This window comes from Mesocricetus auratus, unplaced genomic scaffold (assembly GCF_017639785.1).
Source record: "Mesocricetus auratus isolate SY011 unplaced genomic scaffold, BCM_Maur_2.0 Super-Scaffold_100028, whole genome shotgun sequence".
NCBI lineage: Eukaryota > Metazoa > Chordata > Mammalia > Rodentia > Cricetidae > Mesocricetus > Mesocricetus auratus.
Window position 1 is genome coordinate 14,617,670 of NW_024429209.1, and position 22,143 is coordinate 14,639,812.

General features: G+C 53.8%; 1 protein-coding gene and 1 long non-coding RNA gene across 2 annotated transcripts; one reads left to right on the forward strand and one right to left on the reverse strand.

Moving 5' to 3' along the window:
• Positions 1-1,363: 1,363 nt before the first annotated feature.
• On the reverse strand, positions 1,364-19,426 carry Kcng1 (potassium voltage-gated channel modifier subfamily G member 1). The gene is made up of 3 exons (XM_005074437.4): positions 19,168-19,426; positions 7,251-8,050; positions 1,364-4,911 (listed from the first exon to the last, which is right to left on the reverse strand). Exons 2-3 carry the CDS (start codon positions 8,022-8,024, stop codon positions 4,141-4,143), a joined length of 1,545 nt encoding a protein of 514 aa, XP_005074494.1. The 5' UTR covers positions 8,025-8,050; positions 19,168-19,426; the 3' UTR covers positions 1,364-4,140.
• LOC121134500 lies at positions 5,288-9,237 on the forward strand. The gene is made up of 2 exons (XR_005871590.1): positions 5,288-5,716; positions 6,312-9,237. It is a non-coding gene; the product is annotated as an uncharacterized LOC121134500 (long non-coding RNA).
• Positions 19,427-22,143: the final 2,717 nt, after the last annotated feature.

A 22,143-nucleotide genomic window follows, 5' to 3' on the forward strand; every position in this document is an offset into this window, starting at 1 on the left:
GACCAGGCCTTGGTCCCCAGTGTTGGCTGCACAGAAGGTGTACTTGATGGCTCCCCTGGTCCTTCTAAAAGGATGAGGACGGGTGCCGTGTCCACAGCTGAGTGCTGACCGCCATTAGCTCTCTCTCTGATGGATACAGGTTCTGGCTACATAACAATGTCTCACCTGGGTACATCAGGGCATTGGGACAGGATGGGAACAAGTGTGAGGGAGGTCAGATGTTCTTCATTGTGTGTTTTGGGCAGCGTCTGAGTCTTGATGGGTCTTCTGGTCCTTCCCCGTCTCTTTGGTGTCAAAGACAGGTGCCCAGTCACCTCTCTTTGGTCTTGGGTCACTTGGAGGCAGGACTAGGATTCTGCTCTTGTCTGCTGTGACTCTGGAGAAGTGTCTGACAGGTCCCAGGTGGGGACAGCCATGTGACTCAGACACTGACACTGACTTTAGGTCTGATGCCAAGTCTTCTAGAGTCAAGGTTTTCACACTAGGTGAATGGGGTCAGCATAGAGGCCTGGCTGGGTGAGGCAAGGTCACAAGGTCACCCCAGACTGATGCATCTCTCCCCTAGGTCTGACAACAGCTGCTTTGCAGCCTCAGGTGGCTCACAGACAGTGAGTTCCTGACTAAGAGGACAGAGTGCTGGCCTCTGCTCTAGACCAGTGTTCTGGTGTCCTAGGTGCCCTGTCTTAGTTCAGGTCTGAATCCTCTTTGCTATGTTGGTGGAATCTGGAGCCTCTTGTCCTCACATGAGGTTCTGGGCAGTGGCCAATCTATGCCTCAGACTTCCTTACTCACCAGGGCAGAGCTAAATCTGCAAGGTGAGCTTAGAGAACCCGGTCACAGACCCCCAGCTTCCCCCCACACACCAGGCCGTGTTCTCAGTTTGAGGGTCCCCTCCTGGACAAGTGGCATTTCTTCTCTCATTCTGACTTCAGAAGACTCCTACGCCCTGCTTAGTGCATTCCTAGACTTTCTCACAGCCACCTTTGAGGGGGAGAGGGTATCCCACCACTCGGAGGTGCTGCCTTGAAGTGGCTGGGCTGTCCCGCCTCCTAGGTCAGGAAAGGCGATGTTAATTAGTGGGGAAACTTTCTTGCACCTCTGAGTCACTAGAGCAGGTGTCGGAGGAGCTGTGAAGGGGGGCCCTCGGGGTTTGGATGGCATTTCCACTCTGCCTGCTTGTGGGTATGCTGTGTGGGAGATGGCTGTGTCTCCCACGAGGTAAGGAGAAGCTGTGTGTGTGTGTGTGTGTGTGTGTGTGTGTGTGTGTGTGTGTGTGCTCTAGGGACCCAGGCTCCAGTGTTAAAAATAATCTCTGTGACAGATAGCTTTCCGTTGCTATGACAAAACACCAGAGGACAGCAGCTTGGAGGAGGGAAGGTTTACTTTGGTTTCTGGTTTGAGTCCATGGTCATTCGGCATCATTGCTTCTGGCCCACTTTAAGGTGCAGCATCCCAGTAGGGCATGTTGGCGGAACTCAGCTGCTCCCCTCACTGTAGCCGGAAGCAGAGGGAAACCAAGAGGAAGTTATCTGGGGTGGCATACCCCTCTAGGACACATCCCTGATGATGTACTTCCTCTAACCAGGCCCCACCCCTCTAAATTTCTCCCACTTCCCAGTGGTCATTGAAGCTGTGGATTCATCATGGGTTGGTCCATTGATGGGGTCAGAGCCCTCATGACCCCCTTACCAGAGGCCCCACCTCTGCATGGGAACCAAGTCTTTGATATGTGAACTTCTGGATGACGGTGACATTTCTCATGAGATCAGGCACATTTGGGGTGGTATGGCTCTAGACAGTTGGTGACATTTCGGAGCTAAGCTGTAATGGATGCATTTTCCATCGCTGCTCCCTTTTGCTGTTTCCCCTCTATCCTGCTTTTCAAAAATGTTTTCCGAGCATCTCTTAGGTGCTGACTCTGCATGACACCCTGGGAGGCAGCAGAGAGCCGCTTTAGAGTCCCTGGCAGTATCCACTGAGCTGGCCCTGCAGGAAGTGGACCAGAGCTCAGGATCAGAGAAGGGAAAAAGTGGGGAAGAGGCAGGGGTGTGTGCTCAGGACAGCGAGGCGGTGAAAAGAATGAGTTAGCCCTGCAGTGCTCAGCAGGAAGGCATTCCAGCAGATGGCTCTGCAGGTGGAAAGGCCTGCAATGAGATGGGGCCAGCTGGGTGTGCCTGGAGGGAGATGCAGTGCTCAGCAGGAAGGCATTCCAGCAGATGGCTCTGCAGGTGGAAAGGCCTGCAATGAGATGGGGCCAGCTGGGTGTGCCTGGAGGGAGGCATTAGGGGTTGGTGGGCTGTCTGGACAGGTGTGGAGGTGTGGGGGGGTGGACTGTCTGGACAGGTGTGGAGGTGTGGGAGGGGGTGGTGGGCTGTCTGGACAGGTGTGGAGGTGTGGGGGGTGGTGGACTGTCTGGACAGGTGTGGAGGTGTGGGGGGTGGTGGACTGTCTGGACAGGTGTGGAGGTGTGGGGGGTGGTGGACTGTCTGGACAGGTGTGGAGGTGTGGGAGGGGCGGCAGGCTGTCTGGACAGGTGTGGAGGTGTGGGGGGTGGTGGACTGTCTGGACAGGTGTGGAGGTGTGGGGGGTGGTGGACTGTCTGGACAGGTGTGGAGGTGTGGGGGGTGGTGGACTGTCTGGACAGGTGTGGAGGTGTGGGAGGGGCGGCGGGCTGTCTGGACAGGTGTGGAGGTGTGGGGGGTGGTGGACTGTCTGGACAGGTGTGGAGGTGTGGGGGGTGGTGGACAGTCTGGACAGGTGTCTCGGTTTGAGAGAAGCTGCAGACTGTGTGGCAGCAGGCAGGGATTTGAGTTGCACAGCCTACAGTCAGAACCAGACGACTCAAAAGTGCAGTTTCTGCTGCTGAACAGACAGAAGGCAGCTGGTTGGTATGTGGGATAAAGCAGTCAGGGAAGCTGTTGGACCTGTGAGGCTGGGGACAAGTGTGTGTGCACATGTGTATGTGCATATGTGTAGATGTACATGCACATGTGTTTGTGCATGTATGTATGTACACACGTGTATGTGCGTGTGTATACATGTGCATGCACGTGTGTGCATGTGTGTGAGATGTCCCCTCAGTGCCAGGCACCCAGGACTCAGACACAGTGAGGTGAGGTGGAGTCTTCTAGCTTGGCCTGCGGTCCCTCTTGTTGCACAGATTACGCTTCTCGAGGCCAGGGAGCGAGGCTCCCTCTGAGGGCACAGAGGCTTCCCACACACTCCCCAGACTCCTGCGTCACACCTTCCTGAAGCACTGGCCTACTGTGGGTTTAGACTGAGGCTCAGGTCAGGGGTCTAAAGTGCTTTTTTCTTGTAATATTAAAATAACTTGGAGTAGTCTAAAAATCTCACTTATCTTAAACCATAAAATGAAGTGATTTCACCTTTAAAGTCAGCAGAGCTGACTGGCTTATGGCGTTTCCCCTACTGCGATGGGGGGGAGTCTGAAAAAAGGGCTTTCAAGGGGTAAAAGAGTACTGGGGGGGGTGAGCAGAGGACGGGGTGGAGGTGAGCAGGAAGAAGGATGAAGGACCGGCTTTGGAGCCAGGAGCAGGAGCCTGAACACAGCATCCACGGCGGTCCCCTAAAGGTCTGTCTGCTCCCTTTTCTCCCATCCCACCAGGGCCCCACTAGCCCAGAGACCCCAGCAACATGGTCCTTTCACTTCGGGTACCCTGCTGCTGGCTTCACTTAGAGACACAGCTGGAGAGCCCAACGGAAGGGGTTTCCTTTCAGTGGGCGCGCACTGAAGTCTCGCGTGGCTGCCTGCTGTCTGGATTTTCCACCCCCAGGCAGTCCCCGGTGTGTGCAGGTTTCGCTGGGCGTGTTCTTTACGTATGGAACCTGATGGAGGGAAACAGGAGTGAACCTGGGGTGGGTGAGGTGCTGCTGGCTTTAGCTAGCTTCCCTTTCACTTCTGGGCTTGGGCGGGGTCAGGGGTGGGGGGTGGGGGGATGGAGGGTGGGTGGCGGGGGCTCTCCGGGATGTGGCACAGATCCTTCTTGTGGTGTGGCTCACTCAGGTCAGTCCCAGGCCAGGGCTGGGCTGGAAAGCACTAAAGTCTTTCTCCAGGCTTCAGCGGTGATGGGGGTTGCCTGATGCCGAAGCTGGCAGGCAGGTCAGGGATGTCTTCCTGCCTCAGTTGTTATCCCTGGTGTCTGAAGAGGCACTTCCAAACAAGATGTCACTGTCCTGGGACATGCCGCTGAGCTGCGACTTGGTTTTGATGAGGTACTGGGCCCTGCGGATCAGCACCCGCTCCTGCTCCTGCTTGAGCTCCAGGTAGGAGCGGGAGAACGTGTGGAAGATGGAGGTGACAGGGAAGGCCATGAGCAGGATCCCGCTGAGGATGCTGCTCAGCGCCACCACCTGGCCGGGAGTGCTCCTGGGTACCATGTCTCCGTACCCCACGGTTGTCATGGTGATGACAGCCCACCAGTAGCAAGCGGGGATGCTGGTAAATTCGGGGCTGTCTGCCATCTCGTTCTCAATGACATAGAGCAGCGGGGCAAAGAGGGCAATGGCCACGCACAGGAAAAGCAGCAGAAGCCCGAACTCACGTGTGCAGCGACGGGCTGTGAGCCCCAGGGTCTGCAGCCCCAGTGAGTGTCGAGCCAGGCGCATCACATAGAGGATGCGCAGTGCCCGCAGCACGCGCAGCACCAGCCCAACCTTGTCCAGGTAGCTGTTCCCGGTGCTTGGCTTGCGGCGGCTGGAGGCAGCGCCATCCACCAGCAGCGTGACATAGTATGGCAGGATGGCCACCAGGTCGATGAGGGTCAGCGGACTCCGCAGGAAAGCGAACTTGCTGGGTGCCTGGATGAACCGCAGCAGGAACTCAAGGGAGAACCAGCCAACGCACACGGACTCCACGATGAAGACGTTGTGGCACATCTGGGAACACTGGCCCTGAAGGGAGACAGGGCAGGGGTCACACTAGCAAGCCAGCAGGGAAGGGTGCTCTAGCTGGGGTCGGACACCTTCTCCTGCCTCTCCATGCCACCAGGCTCTGGGGCATCGCTCTAGCTGTTGATCCTGGTCTCCAGATGGACTCCTCTGCCGCCCCCACCCCCACTTCCGTTTTCTGGGCCTTTCCTTTTCCTGGGTTTGGGCAATCTCACTCCTCCAGCGGCTGGCACACCCCTGCCTTGTCTGTGTTTTCCCTCCCCCTTCCCCCTCCCTCCTTTCTTCCTTCCTTTTTGGTTTTTCGAGGCAGGGTTTTTTTTTTTTTTTGTGTGTGTGTGTGTAACAACTCTGGCTGTCCTGGAACTCACTCTGTGGACTAGGCTGGCCTTGAACTCACAGAGATCTGCCTGCCTCTGCCTCCAAGTGCTGGGATTAAAGGCGAGCGCCACCACTGCCCAGTCCTCCCTCCTTTCCCTTTCTGTCTGTCTTTCTACTTCAGAGTATTGACACAGGTGTTCAGAGGATGCAGCCCATGAAACTCCTCAGCCTGCTTTCTACCTCCCGCAGCCCCCGCCAGCCAGCGTCTGTCGAGCACACATCTCCCCAGGGGCTGGAGTCCTGGATAGCTACAGATGTCTCAGCTGCGGACTTTCTAAAGGGTCACAGCTGGGTTCTCAGAGAACCTCCAGTCTGTTTTTCTGAAAATGCACTCCATCCTGGGGATGTGATCTGACCTAAGGGCACTGATGTCTCCAACCTCTGGGAATCCCTCCTGCTCCAGGATTGCACCCCACCTGAGTAGCCCCAGGTGTGTATAGGAGGCCTCTCACACAAGCCCCCATGTATGGTTATGAAGTGGGGTGCTACCAACCCAGGTCCTAGATTACGTGTTCTGTTCTGATCCCTTTACACAGACTTACTTACTCACTGAATTGAATGTTCACAATAGGAGGGAGGGGGGGAAACTGAGGCATGCAGTGCTCTAGTAACTCCCAAGGCTGTGCAGCCAGAGTGGGTGGGATGGGACTCATGTTCAGGCTGTCTAGATCTAGCCCTTTTCTCCTTGTCCCTGGTCCCTATGATCATTGAAAGTAATTTTATTAGTGACATGTTTTCTTAAGACCCTTTAGAAAACTTCAGTGTGTAAGACTATACCAGAAATCCCCTCAGGGTTATAAATGTAATAGTGACGACACATCCTCCACGATATCCATAGATAGAAGGACTTTTCCCTGGCAAGAAAAAGCTACGTCAAATAGCATAAAATACTTAGCACTCGCAGGGTGTCCAGTTGGTGCTCAATAAATGCTTGCTGGCATGACATTTATGTTCATTTCATGCCATCAAACTTCTCTCTCAAATACTTATACTCTGTGTACCTTGTTCCTTCATGCGCGGGGCAGAAGTCACAGCTTGGAGGCCCAGGGGTGTCACAGGTGAGGAGACTCACTAGGAAACCTCCCCCAGGTACTCAGCCCTCACCACGGGCCTTTCTCTGTCATCTGTAAGACAAGCCTACTGTGTATTTTTATATGGGAAACCAAGTCCCACGTGGGGGAGGTGCTGTGTAGGTGTCGTGTACTTCTGTGGGTTGCCCTGGGTCCTCAGCTACTGTGTGGGGCATACAGACAGACTATGGGTTCCATGAAAGCAGACACAGCAAACTGCTCTGTTGCCCCAGTGTTCGCCGCTGGGTGGGTGTGAGAGCACATCCCTACACGGTTACAGGAGGACCTGCAGGGAAGGGTAAATGGAGGCAGAGGGCTGAGCTCCTCCCTCCCCTGGCTCCCATGGGGAGCATACAGCCTGTGTCAGGCTGGCAGTAAATATCTTACATGCAGTTTCTTCCCATGTACAGAGTCATGCTAACCCTGTGGGGACATGCACATACACACAGACTTATGGATAAAAGTTGTTTTCACGACTAAGGAAAAGTCCTTGGGACATTACTGTAGAAGGGAGAGAGGAAGCGGGAGAGAGGACTGGAATGTGCCCAGCTCCGAGGCAGGCAAGTCAGGGTCACACTCACTCACTCATGCAACCTGCACAAGAGGCGGAGGGTCTCCTCTTTGTTGGGTTTGTCTCTAGATCTCACAGGAAAGGAGAGTAGGGGACACAGCTGAGAGCAGGACACTGACTCCTCAGTCACAGCCACCGGACTCTGGGATACTCACATCTTAGCAGGGAGGGAGGCAGAGACGATGCATGCAAACACATCCACACAGTGTCATGTCCAGCGCCACAGAGGCTATTCAACTAGGGCAGTGAGGGGAGGCTGCCCAGGGCAGGTGGTCATGATGAACGGAGGCATAGCCAGTCTTCCGAGTCTCAGAATGTCTTACCTGCTCTTCCTCCTCCCGCAGGCTGGGCAGGGTGCTGACCGACAGGTTGACGGCAGTGACGGTGACAAATAGAACGGACAGGCAGGCAAACACTTTGCCAGGCAGCCCTGAATGTGGCCTCTCCACCATGTCCCGCAGCTTCCTCATACAGCGGCCCAGGCGGCCCTCACTGGTGGACGGACTCTCAGCGTCCTGGTCTTCGCTATCCAGCGGCTCCTCCTCGTCCTCCCTCTCCATCATCTCCGCAAACTCCTCAATTTTCTGCAGGTATCGGCGCTTGCAGCAGCCGTCCAGGTGGTCCTCAGCGATGCCCCAGTACAGCAGCTCCTCCTGGAAGGACAGGGCGCACATCTCCCGGAGCAGCCGCAGCTTGCCGGCTCGCAGGAAGGTGAGGATGGTGCCGAAGGCTCCGGGGTTTCGGTCAAAGAAGAACTCGTTGCAGGTCACATCATAGTCATCACACACACTCAGGATGTCGTCGAAGTTGGTGCAGGCTTTGAGCTGGCCCAGCCGTGTCAGTGGGAACTCATCCAGCGTGGTCCAAGGGAGTGAGTACTTGATGCCACCCACATTGATGATGATCTGTCGCCTGCGGTCCCCAAGTGAGCTGCCCTGGAGCAGGTCGTCCTGCGGTCGCAACCGCTGGGCCCTGCGGTAGAAGACACCCTTGATGGCCTGGGGCTGTGGGAAAAAGGCTGGGAGGAAGGCGGCCTCGGAGGCACAGCTCAGGGCGCTGTAGTCATAGTCCGAGTTGTCTCCTGGTAACAGGGTCATTTTGGGACTTCACATCCCTCTTGGGCCTGGGGAGGAGAAGGTGGAGAGACCCTGGTGAACCCTAAGCCTTAGCTGAGTCCCTCACTGACTGTGGATTCTAAAGACACTTCCTTGGTCTGGGTCCCAAAGGCCACAGGTTGAAACCCTTGATTTTTCGAAATAGAATATGTATTTTTATTTAAAAATTCTACTGTGGGTTTTCAATATTTTTATTTATGTATATGTGCCTACTTGTCTGTACATATGGCATGTGTGAAGGTGCCTAAGGAGGCCAGAAGAGGGTGTTAGGTTCCCTGGAAATGGAGTTATAGGTGGTTGTAAATTGTCATGTAGGTGTTGCTGATTGAATCTTGGTCCTCTGCAAGAGAAACCAGTGCTCTTATGCACCGAGCTATCATTCTAGACCCCCACATACATGTTATATATAATATACTTACAAATTACATACAACATATAAAAACTTACTGTTGTGGTGGGGTGTATGTAGATGCCAGAGGACAGCTTTGTGAACTTGTAGTAGTGGCCACATGCATGTACGTGAGTGCCTGGTATAGGTATAGGTGTGAGATCCCCTAAAACTGGAGTTACAGATGGTTATGAGCTGCCGTGTGGATACTGGGAATTGAATCCAGGCTTCAGGTACAGATGTGACCCCTTTAAGGGAGAGGAAAAACATGGGCTATGAATGTGACTCGGTGAATAAGACTACTTGCTTTGCAAGCATGAAGACCTGAGTTCAAATCCCACCTGCCATATAAAAAGCCAGACATAGAATGTGCCTATAGCTCTCTCTCTCTCTCTCTCTCTCTCTCTCTCTCTCTCTCTCTCTCTGTGCGTGTGTGTGGTGTATGCATGTATGTACACACGCATAGGTATATGTACCGTAATGTGCAGGTGTGTTCAGAGTGTGGAGGTCAGAGGTTAACCTTGGGTGTCATTTCTCAGGAGCTATCCATCTTTTCTTTTCTTTTTTTTTTTTGAGATGGAACTTCACTGGGACGATGTGGGACTTACTGTTTCTAAGCCAGGCTAGCTGACCGGTCCCGGTGTCTGCCTGTCTCCACCTTCCCAGTGCTGGAATTACAGTCACATGCCTCTGCAGTCTCTGCCTTTCTCATGCTCTTTGCAACCCAAGAGAGAGCTACCTACCCAGCAGCTCCTTTCCCTTAAAGGGGTCACTTCTGCACCTGGGATTAAAGGCGTGTACCACGAACGCCCATCGACATCGTCTTCTTTTAAAAAAAATGTTAATTAACATGAATGGGTGTTTTGTTTGCATGTATGTCTACACTGTAAGTGTGCAGTGTCCATGGAGGGGTTGGGATTATGGACTGTTTATGAGCCACCGTGTGGGTGTTAAAAATTGAACCTGGGAGCCTGGCGTTGGTGGCGCATGCCTTTAATCCCAGCACTCCGGAGGTAGAGGTAGGTGGATCTCTGGGAGTTCGAGGCCAGCCTGGTCTACAGAGTGAGTTCCAGGACAGCTTCCAAAAACAATACAGAGAAACCCTGTCTCAAAAAAAAATTGAACCTGGGCCCCCTGGAAGAACAGCCAGTGCTCACAAGAGCTGAGTCATCTCTCTGGCCCTAGAGACACTGGGTTCTGTTGTTGTTTTCAAGGCAGGGTTTCTTTGTGTAGCCCTAGCTGTCCTGAGACTGGCTTGATAGACCATGCAGGTCTTGAACTCAAAGATCTACCAGCCTTTGCCTCCTGAGTGCTGGGATTAAAGGCTTTGCCCACTGCTTGCGGCTTTTAAATATATATATATATTAAACATTTTATTTTACATGTATGGGTGTTTTGCCTGCATGCATGTACATGAGTGCCTGGTATAGGTATAGGGGTGAGATCCCCTAGAACTGGAGTTACAGATGGTTATGAGCTGCTGTGTGGATACTGGGAATTGAATCCAGGCTCTCTGAAAGAGGAAGCAGTGCTTTTAACTGCTGAGATACCTCTCCAGTCCACAGAGACACCGTCTTAATAAGCAAACCCAAACAGTTGAGGCTGTAGCTCAAGTGGCAGAGTGCCAGCCTCACGTGAGGGAAGCCCTGGGTTATGCCCGGCTTTGAAGAAACTGGGCATGACGGCACTCCCCGAAAACCTGGACCTGGGGTGGGGGTGGAGGCAGGAGAGTTGTATGTTTAAGACTGTTCTTCATCAATGGGAACTGAAGTTCCTAGAGGGAGAGAAAAAGACAGAGAGACAGAAACAGAGGGGGCGGGGAGGCTGTACCTGTGCTAAATATTCTATGAGGCGAAATGACTGAACTTGGAAGATTATGGATCGTTAAAATGTTGCAGACCAGAACCAAATTAATCTTGGGTTATTTTTAGTTCCTCTGAAAGCCATTCATTGCCCACACCCGTGTCTGATCTAATCTCCTTGTGACCAGGGAGCCCTTAGAATCTATTAGACCACAAGATTTGTTGAGATCCACCTACCTGTGGCCCCCACCACTGTATTTGGTAAATACTTTGATTTATCAGTGGTAAATCATTGGTAATTAGTTGGTAAACCGTTTGGTAAAAATTATCATGGGCAAACATTTGATGTCTTTGTCCTGTAACTAATAAGATCTCGCATAACCACTTGCATAGTGGAACATCCTATTTGGGGGAAATGTCAATCTGTTTTCCTAGGCCATGACCACTAAGATTAGGCCCCAGAACAAACTGTTCCTTCTTCCTTTTGGAGGCAAGAGAACTGGTTTTTGTTGTTTTGTTTTGTTTTGAGGCAGGGTTTCTCTGTGTAGTCCTGGCTGTCCTGGAGCTCTTTCTGTAGCCCTGGCTGTCCTGGAGCTCTTTCTGTAGCCCTGGCTGTCCTGGAGCTCTTTCTGTAGCCCTGGCTGTCCTCAAGCTCAGAGATTTGCATTGACACTACATAGCAAAGTAGAGGCCAGTCCGAGTTACAGGAGACCCATTTCAAAACCAAACCAAATAAAACCATCGCTCCTTCCAATTCCTGAAGGAAGCCAGGGGTGCCGGTGAACAGATCATTTCCAGCATCAGAGAATTCAGTGGGGCTTGGGATACTCAGGGAACTCCCTCCCCTGCAGGGATGCCCAGCAGGAACCCAGGCAGGGAGGGGGCTCACTTCAAGAGGCCTCACTGCATAGGAGCTCCTTGACAGGGGCTTAGTGTCACTCCACTCTCTTTGGGGAAGGCTGCTGTAGCTTCGCAGACGGGGTTTTGGGAAGCGAGGCTACACCTTTCTGAAGTCAAATGACTGCCTTTTAGAGCGGCTGGGAGCTTTTCACTTCTTCTAAAATTGGAACCCATGTCCTCGGGCTGAGCCTGCCGGGATCCCTCAGAGGCGTGGGAACAATCCCTTTTAGCTGCTCAGTAGCGCCGCGCTTCTCAGCTCTGCCTCTTTCTTCCTGTGTCACCACGGGAAAGAGGAAAGCCTGCTCTACTTGGCTGGAACAGCCTGGAAGCAGGGGAGCTTCCTCAGAGGCTCACCCATGAGTCCTCTCTCCTCCGGGAGTCTCCCTTGCACTCCCTACTTGCCCTCGGGCACAGGCCCCCCATTAGCACCTCCTTGGGTCCCCTGCTCACAGTGGGATTCTCGAATGGAGTGTCTCAGCAGGATGAGAAGGTGGTCTGTGAGATATGGTTTCCTCCAAGCTCACTGGGAGGAGGGTCAGCACCTCCTGAGCTGCTGCGGGAGGATCACATAGACTTCTCCCAGGCTGTGGTTCCACTGATACCTAATCTGATGGGCACAGGGGGACGGCTGGCATTTATAGACTTCACAGTTAAGCACATTCATCAAACAGGCTCCCAGCCAGCTTCCTGGACACAAATGCTGCTTTTTCCAGCCCAATCCCTCTCAAGGGTCATGTCTGTCCTTTCAGTGAGTCACTTATGCAAAGACTGTGTGTGTGTGTGCGTGTGTGTGTGTGTGTGTGTGTGTGTGTGTGTGTGTGTGTGTGAGAGAGAGAGAGAGAGAGAGAGAGAGAGAGAGAGAGAGAGAGAGAGAGAGAGAGAGAGAGAGAGGCAGACGCTTTTTGGGGGAGTCATGCATTCCTTCCTGAACATTCTCATATATTAGATGTTATGCTGGGTTTGTGGCTACATCAGACAGCAACCTGGATCCTGCCTCTGTCCTCATGGAGCTGGTCCACAGAGGGACACGGTTTCTGTGTAAGTTCACCAGTGACTTCAGGGCATAGCAACTGCTGTGATGAGTCAGAGCTGGTGATGGTGGAGGGTGACTAAGGGGTGGCAACATTATCTGGAGGAGTGGGGTGGGTCTCCTGGGAGGAGGGGACATAGGGCGGGGCCTTGTGCATTCGAAGCAGTCAGTCTTGTGATTCTTGGGGTTGGGTACTCTGGGTTTAAGAAACAGCCAGGGTTGCTCTGTCTTGCAAGTGGGCTTGGATGGTCAAGGCTGAAGGTCAGGCTGAGAGGTTGGGCAGATAAGGAGCAGGAGGCAGGAGATGCATGTGTAGGTCGCAGGGAGCAGCTTAGGCTTATTCTATGTGCGGCAGGGCTTTGTGGGCAGGGTCAGGGATGGGCTTGGGGGCAGGAGACTACAGTGGGAAGATCAAGGTTAGGACAAGTGGAGGGGGCTGGGGGCTGGCATGGCTTCAGTGGGCTTGGAGGCAGAGCAGGCAAAACTTAGAGGGCCTGGGATAAGGAGGGTGATTCCAGAGGTGACACTTACAGAGGCGACCGGTAGGTGGCGCTGAGACAGGCGTGAATGAGAAGGCGCCTCTGACAACAAACGGTGTGGATGGACAGGGGAGGCTGTGACTTAAGAGTAGGAGACAGCAGTGTGCAGCATCTCACAGGTAGGTGTCAGAGCGGCAGAAGAGACCTGGTCAGTGTGTGCTCTGATGAGTGTGTGAGCTGGCAGAGGTGGGAGCCTGACCTGGGTATGAGCTCAGCACCAGAGCTCAGCGCGCTACTGAAGTGGCCCCCACATCAGACGGGAGGGGTCAGTGTAGATGGGCATCACAGGGGTCATACACTGGGAAGATGAGAGTCACCCTAGGCACACGCATCCAATTCCTGGACCCAGTGAGCGCCCTACAACCAGAAGAGCCTGAGGCTGCACATGAAGAAAGGCTGCTAAGGGTCCCAACCTGTGGGCTACCAGTGGCTATGAAGACAGGGGAGGAGCTGGGAGCAGGGAGTGCAGGCTGTCCCCGGAGGTTAAGACAGGCAAGTCAAGCACTTTCTGAACAATCCGAAAGGGGCATGATCTTGCCAGCCCCCAGTTTTAGCCATCAGACCCCCTTTAAACACATGGTTTCCAGGGCCAGAAGGCGTCAGTGTGGATTTTCTTAAACCATTCAGTTTGAGGCTATCAGAATGTAGAATAGCCAGGAGTACGCCTTTAACCCCAGCATTCAGGAGGCAGAGGCAGGCAGATCTCTGAGAATTTAAGGCCTGCCTAGTGAGTTCTAGGCCAGCCAGGATTACATTGTAAGACCTTGTCAAAGAAGAAGAGGAAGAGGGGGAGGAGTAAATATAGGTGATGACTGAATCTGGGCTGAGCTTCCTTCTGGGGGGGCAACCAGTTGATTTGCTTACTTGGGGTTAGGACGAGAACAGAAGAGCCCATTAGCTTTGAAATAGGCTGGTTGCTCTCTGACTTTGGGCTTCTGCATCTATAAAATGGAGATACGAACACTTCCTGTCCACTTGAATTACGGTAAAGCCGATGACATGAGAGATGTCCCTGACTCAGTGCCTGGTCAACAGACAGATACCTGCCGTTTAGCCTTAGCCCTGAGAAGTGCCTATCACCCATCTTCGACCACCAGCCAAGGGCATCTCCTGTGAACTGCCCTGCCAGGGTCTGAACTCACGATTTGACTCCGAGGCCCAGGGCTGGAGGGAGTGGTGTCTGGCCAGTCTTAGAGGAGGTCACCCTGCACTTCTAGGGACATTAAGGAATGCTGTTCCCCTGTGGCTCTAGAGCCCTGTTCCAGCGTCTGTTTCCCGGTTGTAGGGCCACAGAGGTGACAGGAGACACGGACACAACAAATTATCCACCTTTAAATCTTTGATTCGGGGGTCTGCTTCTCGGAAACCTGGTCTCAGGGATGAAGAAGACACAAGAATGCCACCCCGTTCACTTGTGGCAGTGGGAAGTCCCTGGTGTCCATCCCCAGGGACCAGCCGGGCGAGTCTTGGTAGAGGAAGACAGAGGAGACAATGACTGTGGTCTGTGTGGGATCGGAGGCACACCTGGGTCTCTAAAACATAAGCCGAGTGAGAAAAGCAGCAGGAGCTCACAGCATCATGCTATTTATGCGAAAGAACACATTACATAGACTAGGACGCAAACACAGAAGGATCTGTGTGCTGCGTGGAGGTGCCTGGAGGGAGTGGAAGGAGACCGAGCCTGGGGATTGGAAGGGACTAGAAGACGGCCCAGCTCTGGTCAAGGAGGAAGCATGCTAGGCGGTGAGCAGGGTGGGTCCCACAACTCGGGGTTACCTGTGTGACAACAGACAAAAAGCACAAGCCCCATAAAACTTCCAGTGTGGGAATGGTCTTGGGTCCTCACCAGGAACACCAGAGCATGGTGTCCCCCCCCTCCCGCCACCCCAGCCCGGAGATTTCCTCGGCCTTGGAACCAGGCTGTCAGGCTGCTTCAGCAGCTGCCATCATATTAAAGTCCCAAGGAGAAGTGGGAGAGAGGGCTCCCTAAATGCCTGGGGAACCCAGGGCTGCGTGGAACCTCCTGCCAAACTGCTTGGTTTTCCTGGACATTCTAAGGCTGCACTGCAGATGTAGAGACCCTCCCTTTCTCTCTGTCAGTCATCATCTCCCTTCAGGATGCCTCCATCCTATTCTCCAGGAGTCCAAAGACCCAAGGCAAGCCCGAGGCTGTTTCTTGTCCTTTCTCCTGGAAGAAAAATAGCACTGCTGGAGCTGTGACCGAGGCCCAGCAAGTGTTTCCAAAGACAAACATTCATTCAGAGGGAGGCTTCTAAGTAGCAGAGAGCCCACCGTGGGCTCAAGGCATGAGCCCAAGGGGTGGGGTCTGGATCTGGGGAGGGAGTAGCGGAATGGACAAAATGGCTAACCATGGCCTCTGCTCCTGTGAAAGACTCTGCACTCAAGCCAGGCATCCACATTACAGCTCTTCTTCTGCCCCTTAAATGAGAGAATGTCATGCAGAGCTCCGAGGGCCGCTGAGTGGAGGTTTCTGTGTCCTTCACCTGATTTGTCCTGTGGTCCTCACATGTGTTGATTCTGACCCCTAAGATCCCTCCTGGGGCTGTTCCAGAAGCTGCTGGTCTGTCCTTTGCTTGTTTAGCTCATCCCTTCTGAAGGGCTCTTGGCATTTTTTTTTCAGAGTAGATGCAGAGTGCTAGACCTCACCTGGCCCCAAACAGTGACACTCTAGACTTTTCTCCATGGCACACTCACTAAGTGCCAAGGTGTGACACTGGAGCCCTAACTCCAGGTGCTTGCATTCTTTTCTAAAAGTCAAGATGGGGAAACTGAGGCTCACTGAAGCAAGCACCCATGACTGCAAGTAAGGATAGCAATTTAGTCGGTGGGACTATAGACCAGGCACCTTGGATCCCTGCATTCTGTTGTCCTCATGGGGACTGGGACGGATGTCATTTCTGCCAGCTGCCGGTGTCAGGGATGGACCTCATCTCTGTTTCTACAGTACAAGCTTTGGAAGGGTCTGGGGGATAGGGAGAAGCAGGTGACTGGAGGTGAGAATGGTGTCATCTTAGTGTTTACACTGGATCAGGGTAGGAAACCAACAGTCCCTGATTTTCTTGAGCTCAGGGTCACCACTGTGGCCTCCAGAGATGTGACCATGATTGCAGGGGTTACAGTGAGACCTGGTCATTAGCCGAGGAACGAAAGAGGCCTCTAGGAGCTGGAGAAGGTATGGGGTGTGGATTCTCCCCAGAAGATGCATGAATTTTACCCAGTGAGACATGCTTCTTACCTTCCCAAAACTCTGTTGATAAACGCTCATGTATGAAAGCAGAAACCTAACACAGACCCTTAGGAAAATTTCTAGAAGTTAGAGATTCGTTTCTAAAGCTCCCAGTGTCTTTGTTTTGGCTTCTGGACTGTGAGTAGGGACTTGAGGCGCCATTCCATCTCTACCTTGGCTCTCCGGTGAGCCTCATCTGTCAGGATTAGGGTTCCTGGTTGGGCTGACTCAGGGGTTGGTCATGCTGCATTCACCCCCAATTAAATTGTTAATTATAATAGATCCAGCTATTAGCCTGCTCTGGTCCTTGCATGCTGCCCCATCCCCCAGCAATGATGCATGTGGAAGTCTGTCTTTGACACTTGTCATCCATCGTCCCCACAGACTCAGCTTTGCCTCCTGGGAGGGGGTTCAAAGTCCCTGGAGGATTACACGCTGGGAGGTGGGTCCCTGTCTCCATGCCTCGCCTGAACCACAATAAGGAAAAGATCCTCTCCCCAGCATTAAGCGGGCAGGCTGCCTGTTTAGCCACCTGGCTCTGCTGTCAGCAAAACGGCTCCTGGTGTACACCTGTCTTTTACCAGGAGCTTTTTAGGATTGGGGCCAGGACACCTTTTCCACTAGCCTCTCAGCCTCTCTCTCTCTCTCTCTCTCTCTCTCTCTCTCTCTCTCTCTCTCTCTCTCTCTCTCTCTCTCTCTCTCTCTCTCTCTCTCTCTCTCTCTCTCTCTCTCTCTCTCTCTCTCTCTCTCTCTCTCTCTCTCTCTCTCTCTCTCTCTCTCTCTCTCTCTCTCTCTCTCTCTCTCCCTCTCTCTCTCTCTGTGTGTGTGTGTGTACGCACGTACCTAGGGGACAATCTTGCGTGTTGTTTCTGTCACTGTCCACTTGTTTTTGAGGCAGGGCCTCTCTCTCCTGGGCTGGGAGACAACCGAGGTTTGGAGACCATCTGTCATTGAACCCTGCCTCCCCAGGCCTGGGACCTATGACCATTTTTGTTGTTGTTGCTGTTCTTGGTTTTGCTTCTGGGGATCAAATTCAGTTCCTCCAGCTTATCTACTGACCTAGCCGTCTTCCATTTTTGCTTCTTTGTGGTTAGAAATTGGGGAGCATGGGCTAAAACAGAGAAGCCATGGGGACCTGGGGAAGTGCCAGGAAGAGAGCTGCTCGCAGGGCTCCGTAGGAAGGAGGATACACTGTAACTGTCTGCTGGGCCAGTGCAGGCCTGAGAACTTGAGGCAGATTCGCATGCTGACTCTGTTCACTCAGAACAGTCTGCCAGGTAAACAGACCGGGCTTTCGACAGCCTCCTTCATCCCCTTCTGTTTTTTAAAAAATTAATTCTATATAGATCATATTACCAGCCACCATTTCCCTGGGTGGGACTGAAGGGAGGGGCTCCCTTTCTGGGTTTAGGGAACCAACCCAGAGTGGATTCTTGGAGAAGGGTCCTCACAGAGCACCCCCTCCACCCCGGTGTTCAGGAAACATTTTGTCCTTTCTGTCCCCTGGGGCAGGTGGCTCACCTCTTGCCAGAGCTCAGCCACCTACGCAGTACAGAGAACTGAAGGTGATTCCCAGGTCTGCCTCCTCAGGCTGCAGGGTGCTCATAGCCTGGGTCCTCCAACCTGAGCCTTTCCTCCTGGGTCCTCTGTGGGGAAAGGTTCAGGGTGTCTTGTTTTCCATGTGCTGGTCCCCTGTGGGTTTGGAGTGTCCCATGGCAGACATTTTTCCACTGGAATGGGTTGGCTCAGAACTGGGCTGGTAAGAGTAGTCCCCTGGGGCCATGCCTCCATGCCTGGCTTGACTTCCCTCCCTCTCCACCCAGCAGGTACCTTGGCAAAGTCACAAAAGCTTAAAGACCCATAGGTAGATAAACCCACCTCTTTCTCACCCCGCTGCCTTAATCTCCAGGGCACCACTTAAGCTGGAGGTGTGTTTACCAGCGAGACACTCTACAGTGACTCACAGAGTGTGGTCACAGGTGTGTGTGGGGTGGGGGTGTCAAACAGACCCTAGTGAATATGTACCCAGACTTACAGAGGCACTTCCTCCCTTCTCCAGTCCCCGCCCCCTCCTCTCGCCTTCCTCTGCACTTAGCTCAGGTGTCACCGAAGGGACCAGAATATGCCTCCCACCTATCATCTGCTTGGGGAACTCTGGTGCCTAGCACCCCTTAAGAGCATCCAAATTGCAAGTGGTTAAGAAAATGCATGCTGAACGGATGGGTGGCTTAGCTCATGAATCCCATCACTAGGAGGCTGTGTTCACCCAACGTCAGATGAACCTCCTCAGCCCCAACACCCCCACCACACACACAGCTTTTAAAAGCCCAGCTCTTCCTTTCCAGGGACCACCCCGCTCCCTATTAAGAACGAACGAGTGCATTATGTACCAACGGCATATCTATACACATGGACTGCTGCCACTGGCCACCCTGGCAAGCTGTGACCTTCCAAGGCAGGGCCTGAATCTCAACCTTTACCTAAACCCTAGGAGGGCTGGCTGCCCCCATCTTGTCCGTCTCCACCTTGGTCACTGTTCAATACAGGCTTGTTGAAAAAACGTGAATGAATGAAGGAATGTTGAGTACTTGGTGTAGTTAGCTGCCCACAGCAGGTGCTCAGCCAATTTTGATACAACTCAGGAAATGAACGAATTTGTTTCTTTTCCATCCACACCCAAAAACTATAAGCAAAGCCGGGCCACTCAGGCACGGGTACCCTGAGGCTAAGGAGACCACTAACTTCCCTACTGGATGTTGAGGCCCATGACCATTGAACTGTTTCCAGGGTCTTGCCATGGACCATGGACGGACCAAGTAGGCGGTCCATAAGCCTTCACTGACTTCATAACTAATGAATGACTTAATGAGGCCCACTGGTGGGGTGCTGCATTCCCTGCCTACAGATAGTGAACCAGCAAGTGAAAGACGCCCCTGCATCCCAACTCCTCCCGGGGTACCCCAAGAATCCAGCATGCAAAGTCAGGACGCTCCAGGGTGCCCCGCCAGAGAGCGCACTTTGCGTCCCCGAAACCCTTCGAGAGGATCCGGGACTGGACCAAACCCGGGCCGCGTGGGTGCATCTCGCACGGCCCGGCGGCCTCTCCCGGGATGCTAGGCATTCTAAGGGGGCACCGGGGCCGCCGCCACGTGCAGAGCCCGGAGCGCTGCAGCTTGCAGGAACAGGGTCCCGCCAGGGAGCAGCCCGCGAAGTTCCCACCTTAAGTTCCCGTCACAGCGTCGCCGCCTTGGTGCTGACCGGGCCGCAGCTCGGTCCCCCGGTGCAGCGATGCCGGGGTGAGGACGCGAGAGGGGGTAGCAGGTGGCGCGTGGCGCCCACTTGGCCTCCGGTGCTGCTGGCAAACTTTGGCCCTGGGGCCGCCAGACTGCACGCTCCGACCCCGGCTGTCCCGCCTCCTCCTCCTGGTGTCCGCTGGGCTGGGAGTGCGCCGGCAACGCGGCAAAGCAGCCGCTGAGGGAGGTGGCGGGGCAGGAGGCGGGACGGAGGGAGGGGACTGCGTACAGGGCGGAGAGAGGGGCGGGTGGTGGGGTGGGGTGCGGGGCGGGGATGGAGTCTTCGAGGTGGGACCCCACCTCAGAGATGCCACGCACCTTGGCCGGACCGGAGCCCACTTGGGTGCTGGATTCTGGCGGAACGCAGCGCCCTGCTCTCTTCATTCTGCCCTCTTCTCCCTGTCCTGCGCCCCTCAGGCCTCTGTCTGTCCGTGGTGACCTCTAAGCCCCTGCTCTCCTCCCGGGGCTCCCGCCTCTCCAGTCGCTCATTTTCGCGGTGATTGTGGGACATTCATGCTGCCCTTCCACCCGAGGCTCAATGAGTGCCAGGACCTGAGCCTCATTACCCACGCGTGTCTTTATCGTGGGAATGCTATGTGCCCTGTCTTGTGTCCTCAGATGGTCCAAGGGCACACGTCGACCTTTGGCCAAACTGCCGCGGACACTGTCCGCAAGGGTCATGTTCGGAGGGTACTTCGTACTTCTTGCGTGTCAGCCCAAGAGCCCCATGCCGCACTCGACCTACACATTGCTTTCCAGGGGCCACACCAGCCATATCCAGTGCCCTCCCCACTGGTGGCCGTGGGCCCTCCCTCCCCCTGTGACCTCAAGGCCTGTACCATCTTTGCGGTGTCACCATAGTGACCCTATGCTCTAGTTGCCCACTGTCCCAGGTGGACTCTGGTGCTGGGGCCCGGTCCTGCAGTCCCTGGGTCCTGTACTTGGTAGCCTGGGGAGGGCAGGGTCGACTCCGGAGGTCTCTGAGTTGGTACAAGTTCCAGCAGGCATTGGGGTTATGTGGGGGCTGCCTGAGAGGAGAGAGAGCCACTCGCAGAGCAGGCATCTTGGGGCTCCTGATTGCTACTGCCCTTTCTTCTCTGTCGGGGAAGCAGGAGGGACACAGACCATGCTCACGATTGGGGCTCCCATTCCTTCTGGGGTGAGGCTTGGCCCTGGGACTTCAGCTTCGGGTTCACGCAGTAGGTGGGTGAAGACAGATGGCAGAGACAGAGAGTGAGCCAAGGACCTGCCCCAAGAACTCCCCAGCTTCTGCAGAGGCCACACCAGGAGAGACAGGGCTGGGGATTGCAGGAGTAGGGTGAGGTCCAGAGAGGAGAGACTCAAAAGATGGGACTCCTGAGGAGGAGCCAGAACACGGGGCCATGAGTGGAGAGAAATGCGGCTTTGGAAGATTTTTCAAAGGAACCCCGCTCAGGGACAAAGGTTTCTGAGTTGCAGAGAGACCTGGAGGCAGTGTGCTGGAGAGACATAATGAGGCCAGCATAAAGATTCCTAGCTGTGTGGACCCTGGTGGCCATTGGTCCTGGGTCCCATGTTGAGAGCATGGCTGATCCTTGGTGCTGTATCAGGCCCTTGCCTTCTTTTTTTTTTTAATTTCATTTAACTTTATTTTATGTGCATTAGTGTGAGGCTGTTGGATCCCCTGGAAGTGGAGTTACAGACAGCAGTTGTGAGCTGCCATGTGGGTGCTGGGATGTGAACCCAGGTCATCTGGAAGAGCAGCTACTGCTCTTAGCCACTGAGCCATTGTTCCAGCCCCAGCCCCTGCTTTCTTGAACAGAAGGACCCGGGCTTCAGTCTTTGTTGCTTTCACCTGAATCTCAGGCTCCACCAGAGCAAGGGCTGTGCTGACTTCCTTCTGGCTGCAGCTTTCACACTGCTGGACTGAACAGTACTGTTGGAGGGACCCAGGACAGTCCTATGACAGAACTGATCACCTCAGCAAGTCAACTGCTGTCCCTATGGAGGACCACAGGACCAGGATGTGAGTGGAAGTTAAAGCCTTCCTGTGGGCTGAATCCTCTGGAGAATTCTTCAAATCCGGTAGACCCTGCTTGCAGTCCTCTAACAAGTTACCTGGTCTGAGATTTCGATGACTTCAGTCCAGCCCAGCCCCACCTGACCTCAGAACTCACCAGAAATACTTCCATGGGTTGTGAGGCTCAAGCTAGCAACTTCACGTCTATCTGAAGGAAGAGGGATTATGCCTGTGGCCTGGGCCTATCAGAGCACCAGGCACCTGAGTCTGGTGGAGGGTGACTTGCAGAGAGGACCCAGAACAGCAGGGCCAGACTCCCTCCCTCCCCACCACCCCCACATAGTCTCAGACCCAGGCTGTTCTCAGAGGTGAATTTATGATCTTATCCCCTGTTGTGCCTCTCCAAGTCCAATAAAAGTCTTCTAAATCCTTTTAAGGAATCTCTCTTTGCAGTCCCCTCCCTCCTGGGGCGCCTTCCAGATCCTCGGTCCCTCCTATTTCCCTTACCCTCCCAAGAAGCATCTCTGCCCACGCTGTCCCGTGGAGAAAGGGTGTTGCTGCTGCTGGAGAAGGCTTTCTGAAAAGAGGAGGCCCACTTGATCAGTAGGTGGGCTATGGCCCACAGCCCTGCTTTATTTGTTTCTACTGGGTTAAGTTTTAAGAATTTTTTTTTGAAATTGATTGGCAACATTAAGAAAAAAACTTGGTTTAATATGACATTTTTTCTTTTGAAAAGCTGACATATCTGGCTAGCATTCTTTTTTTTTTATTTTTATTCTTTGGAGAAAGGGTTTCTTGCGACCCAAACTGGCCTTGAACTTGTTATATAGCTAAGGACTTCTGTCACCGCCTTCCAAGTGCTAGGATTACAGATGTGCACCACTATCACAATGCTTGTTTTTT